General features: G+C 34.5%; 1 protein-coding gene across 1 annotated transcript; it reads right to left on the bottom strand.

Moving 5' to 3' along the window:
- Positions 1-85: 85 nt before the first annotated feature.
- LOC113515567 (bolA-like protein DDB_G0274169) lies at positions 86-2,940 on the bottom strand. Its single transcript, XM_026899827.3, has 3 exons — positions 2,755-2,940; positions 2,456-2,655; positions 86-332 (listed from the first exon to the last, which is right to left on the bottom strand). The coding sequence occupies exons 1-3, from the start codon at positions 2,771-2,773 to the stop codon at positions 183-185; spliced, it is 369 nt and encodes a 122-aa protein (XP_026755628.2). The 5' UTR covers positions 2,774-2,940; the 3' UTR covers positions 86-182.
- Positions 2,941-6,347: the final 3,407 nt, after the last annotated feature.

Raw genomic sequence — 6,347 nt, 5'->3', positions numbered from 1 at the left:
AAATTGTGTACATTCAGGGCTTTTTTTTTTTCAGGAATTATTTAGGAATTTAGGATATAAAATGTTGGTAAATAATTGTTACAAATTGAGATTATAAATAATCATTGCTATTATTTAAAAACTTAATTCAACTACTAAAAATACAGCCATAATTTTATGGATTATACAGATTAATTCTTGTACTATTTACCAAAGCCACCTTTACAATTAGGGCTACTCTCCACAATTTTGTCACTCTCTTCCCATTGCTTGGGTGTTTTAGCCACAATGGATAAAGCATGTACTCCAGTTTGCAGTTCTTCCTTCAATATATCATTTACAAGTCGATGTCTCTATAATTATAAAATATATGTAGGTAAATAAAAAATATATAAAATTGGTAGCTATTTATTTTTCGTAACAGACTTGTTTTTAATTAGTTTAAGAAATTCTAAACAATTCCTATTAAAGCAGATAGCTTATTTTATTCTAAAGTTAATACTTACTAGATAAGGTTATATAATAAAAAAAATCCTATCAGATTTTATAGATTCGATATTACCCAATTCAGAAAAAAGTGGTTTTCATTGTGAAAAAATGCAATAAATTTTTGTTCATAGTTAAAATTAGGTTTCAGATTTTGTGTAACTGCAAATTACAAAATTAAGAAAATATGAACTACAGATATGCAAAATTAAATCAAAAGTGGATCAGCTGTCAATTATATTAAATTTTGTTAATTAATTTTTTTTTTATTCAGATAGGAATTTTTAAAGTGTAATATAGTATATGACCTAACCTGATGTAAAGCATCTTAAGATATTAAGCAGCGATTAGAACTAAGCCATGTGATCCTGGCATAGAATGGGCCACCCCTTTCTTTTCTTTGGGTGATAATGTAAGAAGTGATTAAAGGAATTTAATAATCGAGGGACAACCGTAGCATCTTACTTAAAACATCATCAAAGCCAATCAATTGTCAATCTGCCTACCAAGCATGGCAACTACGGGTAAACCCTTTCAAGGGGGAGGCCTATGAGTATGTTTAGCAATGGACAGTTAACAGCCGATATGATGAGAGCTTATATTGCTCTTGCAAAATTAAGAATGTAAAGTTTATGTCAAGCTTTCTTATCTCCGGTAGAAATCACAATATATAAAAATTCTTTGTCATGATGTTAATTCACACTGATCTCTGAAGCCTTTCAATCAATTTTAATGTAATTTTGTGAATGTTGTATGCTCTTAGAGAGAAAATAGTTTCTATCCCAATAAAAAAAATGAATTGTGTAGTGAAATACGAGGTCTGTCCGGAAAGTTCGTATAAAAGTGTTCTGGAATGCGAGAAAGAGGAGTGGGGAGGCCAGGTAAGCGCAGGACCCCTTCCTTATGTCCCTAACAATGCTTCAGTTCTGGTCTGACGGCCGTGCGGTGCGAACTGGCTTGTCACGCCATCTGTGAAGTTACCTCTTGAAACCCCGTCGGCATGGAGCCCGCTTCCGTTGAAGAGCAGCGCGTCGTAATCAAGTTTCTCTCGAAACTCGGCAAGAATGGCCGTGAAAAGCAAAGAGTGGAAGACATCCGGGGAACCACGAAAAAAAATCAAGAAAATCCCGCTCAAATGTCAAGACAATGTTGATTGTTTTTTTCGATGTTCGGGGGATTGTCCATCAAGAATTCGTCCCTCCAGGCCAGACAGTTGATGGAAAATTCTACGTCGATGTGCTCAGACACTGTGTGGCACGAGTTCGTCCAGAATTGGCGCGAGAGGGGCGTTGGATTCTTCACCACGACAATGCCCCTGCCCACACCTCTCTTGTTGTCCGTGAGTTTTTGAGTAAAAATTCCATTACGGTGACCGAACACCCCCCCTATTCGCCGGATTTGGCCCCGTGTGACTTCTTCTTGTTCCCAAAAACCAAATTGGTACTTCGGGGGCGGCATTTGGGGGACATAAATGAGATAAAAAAAGCTAGAGACGGGGCAGCTGAGAAACCTACAACCAGAGGACTTTCAGCCTTCTCACAGTGGAAACGGCGTTGGCACAAGTGCATTAAAAGGGGGAGTACTTTGAAGGGGATAAAATTGATTTACCTGAATAATTGTAAAATAAAATTTTTAAAAAACTTTTATACATACTTTCCGGACAAACCTCGTATTGTAAGCCAGGTTAGTCTAAATGGGTGATAATGGAATGGTAACCTTGCCTGCACCAACATTACTGGTTACCAGTAAGTGATGATAGGTGAGGATGAAAAGGCAGATTAGTTAGCCCATCATGATAAATTCACTTGAAACTGAGCACAATGGTTTCCAAGGGGAATTGTGAAGAGGTTGACCTGACAATGTGTATTACTAACAATGGGGCTACTAATCCCCATTACTAAAAATTATCCTGTAAGTCAGATTAACTTGATAGTTCTAAATAATATACAAAGCTTAAAATTTATATGGATGATACATGTGACATAATTACCTTAATTAAGGGTAAACCATCAAACTTATCCGACACCACAACCACTTTGAAGTGTGTTTCTGCTCCTTTCGGCACATTGTGCATGTAGGATTCGTTTATGACATTCACATGGCTAGCGCTCAAAGCAGATTGCAATTTGTTAAAAATTGTGCTCTCTACTGGTCCAGTTGTTGACATTCTTCTTACAGCAGAAAAACAAACTAGAACATAATATTTTACGGTTCTAACTGGATGTACTTACCTAGTTTTTAAGCATTTTAATTCAAGATTTTTTAAGGTCTTACGAAAGGTATTCTTACCTTGTAAAATATTGTTCATAGAGAAAGCGATTTAATGACAACACGTACCTACACAAATGAGTTGTAGACGTAGGTTAAAATTGATAAAATAAGTTGGCAAATAAATGAATAAGAATTATTGAAAAAGAAATTACGTACAGAATATGTCATTATTTATTAGCAAACAACAAACAGCTGTTCTTTAGTAATGTCAATTTGACACTGTCAGTCTATCGTCAGTCTAGTACAGATTAGATACTTTTCTAAAAGACCTAAACTCGTTAGCTACTCAGCTTCTACTTAAAAATCTCTCACAAAATTGGGCTTTATATCAAATGTTACCTCAAGTTGTCACTTTATATTACCTTTTATGTAGAAAAAATAAACCATTCATTCATTCTACTTAGACACTATTGTATGTATAACACATTTGTATGCAGAGGACAAACGCCCCAAATGTGTGCTAAAAGAGTCCTTTGGGACATGCCACGGATTTAACGTACACAATATATCATTGATGGTCATTTTATTTACCGTTACTTACTGATTACTGCCTACTTTAATTATGTTTAATATAATATGTGGAATTTTATCATTATTAATTATAATTGATAAATGACTTTAGTTTTTTAAGAATTTTGACTTACATAAGACCTTAAATATTATCATTATTCTACAATCTGGCTTGGCAGTAATGTTGTTTCGGGTACTTTTAACGAGGTATATTTTACTATAGATAATACCTTATTCACACTACAATTCAATCCTGTTTCGTTTAATCTCGAACTGTTTCTACTGACCATACCGAGAGTGCTCCGTTCGTTATAATAGGGTAGGGATCCGCTATAAACATCGAATTGTTTTATTTTTAGGGTTCTGTAAATAAGGTACGGAAAAAGTTTGAGAATAATTGATTATGCTTCAACAATATATGACAAATTTAATAATAAATGTACGCTTGAATATATAACTAGACAGGTAGACAGTAACCAGGTTAAAGTGGCCTAGGTACCTACTAGCTGTAAACATTATGCGGTAGGATGGTAATGTAATAATAAAATCATATCTACGTTTTTATATGATATGACGGATTGATTTTTCATTGGACATCCGAGGTCGAGGTTGCCTCCGAGTCCCGACACTGATGTATTGCAATCGAATAAAATCCATTTTTCTTTATCACTTTTACGACTCCCTTTGTGGATACCGCTCGCTCTGTTAGTGAATCCGAACTATGTGATTGATATATTATTTGATTAGTAAGTTTTCTAAAGTCTATAAAGTAGGTACATCTACTTATAGACTTTCTTTTTAAAAAGAAACGGAAATATTTTTATTATGTCTTAGTATAAATAAACACTTATCTGTGAGAGCTGTCATCATTAATTTCATATCGGCTTTTAACTGTCCACTGCTGAATATAAGCTTCCCTAGGGTTTGCCAATAGTTGCCACGCTTGTCAGGTGGATTGGCAACCGCAGTTAGGCTTTCAAGATGTGTTAAGAGGGACGCTGCCGCCCGTCCCTCGTCCTCCCTTAGTCGCCTCTTACGACACCCACGGGAAAGGAAGGAGTGGCCTATTTTATTCTGGGACCAAATTGTGACAGCTGTGTACATATACGATTACAGGAACCGATATGTTCGTTTAGCCTTAAGCTTACTTATAACATTGCACTTATTCTGTTGAATTATTGTGAACATATTTTTGATGTATCTTACACAAAAATTAATAAATTAAGCCTATTTTTATCTTGAACAATTATTATACATATGTACATATACATCTGGTAGGGACCAGTTGTATCTCACGGCTCCGCGTGATACAGTATATGCAATATCCTATGTGCTACGTTAGGATATAACCTATCCGTGTACTAAGGAGAGAAGGAATTGTTAGTAATGTGGATTCTCGGTCCCATTGTTAGTAATATACGCAATCAGGTTGACCTCCATGTGGTTTCTCCTGAAAACTGTCGTGCTGAATTCCTGGTGGGCTAACTGACCTGTCTTTCCATCCTCGCCTATCACCCCTCACTGGTGCCCTGCCAGCGTATACCGAAAGCGCAGGCGAGGTTACCATTCCATTATAATCCATTAAAAAAACCGTGTACTAAATTTCATTCATTCCGTTAAGTAGTTTTTGCGTGAACGAGTAACAAACATCCAACCATCTATCATTACAAACTTTAACATTTATAATATTAATAGGAATGGTAATGTAACTTAAGTAACTTTTAAAATAATTATGTAGGTATATCTGTAGAGATATCAGTATCTATCTATAATCTATATATCTATAATATCTACCTATATAATCGTGTTAAGTCACTTAAAATAAAACGGTAATAAATTATGCTAAAGTACCAGTAAATCAAAAAAAGAATATTAAATAATCCCATTCGTGTTTCAACTGTGAAGCAGTTGTGTTTGCATGGCTGTGTTTCGGTTTGAAGGGTGGGATATGGCGTGAATTTACAGGGTACAGAGGAATAACACCCGAGTCCTCAGGAGTGGCAATGCATGATGGGTATCATGGGCGAAACAGTATACTCTGTTATGTCCACGGTACTGCTCATGTCTATAGGCGACGGTTACCACTTTCCATCAGGTGGGCCGTCAGCTTGTTTGCCATTCTAAGTTGTATAAAAAAAAAATTAATTATATTATTTTGGAATTTTTCTAGTTCAATATTTTTTTTGTTCAGAGACTAATAACAATGCTAATACGTATCATAGATGTGATCACTACAGGTTTATATATATATATATATATATATATATATATATATATATATATATATATATATATATAAGGGTATTTGAAAATCCCAATGCTAGTGATTTACATCGGGTTTTCCCCTTGTATTTCGCATATAAAGAATTGTATTAAGCACTGGATAGTTAAATATATATAAATATATATGTATTTAGGTCTATTATACTTACATAATAATATACCAGGGGAAATATATATAAATATAGTTTGTATGATCACTACAGGTTGAAGTAGTAGAAAATTGAAATTTTTATTGTATTTATTTATTTTTTATTTTTTGGTACACAAAACAATCAGGTCAATGCTATTAATAAAGCAATTAGTACAGTTTACATTTGGCTTGAAGTGTAGTTTTGATATCCATTGTCGCACGACGATAAAGATAACGTCATTATTTGGTCATTTTAAGGTCGCGTCTCTATAATTATATAAAAGTACATTATTTAAAGGTCGCGGACGTCATAAAGCCACACATTGTGGGATGTAAACGACGCTGGTTTGAAGTTAATTGAAATTTTGATTGTGTATAGATGCACAAAGCGGTCAGGCTATTGATAAAGCCGTCAACAATACCTACATTTGACTTGAAGTGTGTGTGGTTTCAATATCCGTTCTTGTCACCCGATGCTGGAAAGGAAATGCGGGACGTCGGTATCGGACATGGCACGTGGGACGTTTAAATAGGCATCGCTTTCATTTTGTTTGCATAAAGAAGATCAAAAAAAAAAAAAAAAAATATATATATATATATATATATATATAATGAGGTAAATATGGAAAATAAAATCTTTAAGAGAATATAAAGAGGTTATTTTAAGTATAATCTATTTTTTTAAGCT

The sequence above is a fragment of the Galleria mellonella genome, unplaced genomic scaffold (assembly GCF_026898425.1).
Source record: "Galleria mellonella isolate WM207_F2 unplaced genomic scaffold, CSIRO_AGI_GalMel_v1 utg37, whole genome shotgun sequence".
Taxonomy (NCBI): Eukaryota; Metazoa; Arthropoda; class Insecta; order Lepidoptera; family Pyralidae; genus Galleria; species Galleria mellonella.
This window is presented reverse-complemented; position numbering and strand designations above follow the sequence as displayed.

Excerpts from the sequence above, each read along its gene's own strand:
- LOC113515567 (XM_026899827.3), bottom strand. Across the intron at positions 333-2,455 it reads ATGGTTTACCCTTAATTAAG|AGACATCGACTTGTAAATGA; the intron begins GTAATTATGTCA and ends TTATAATTATAG.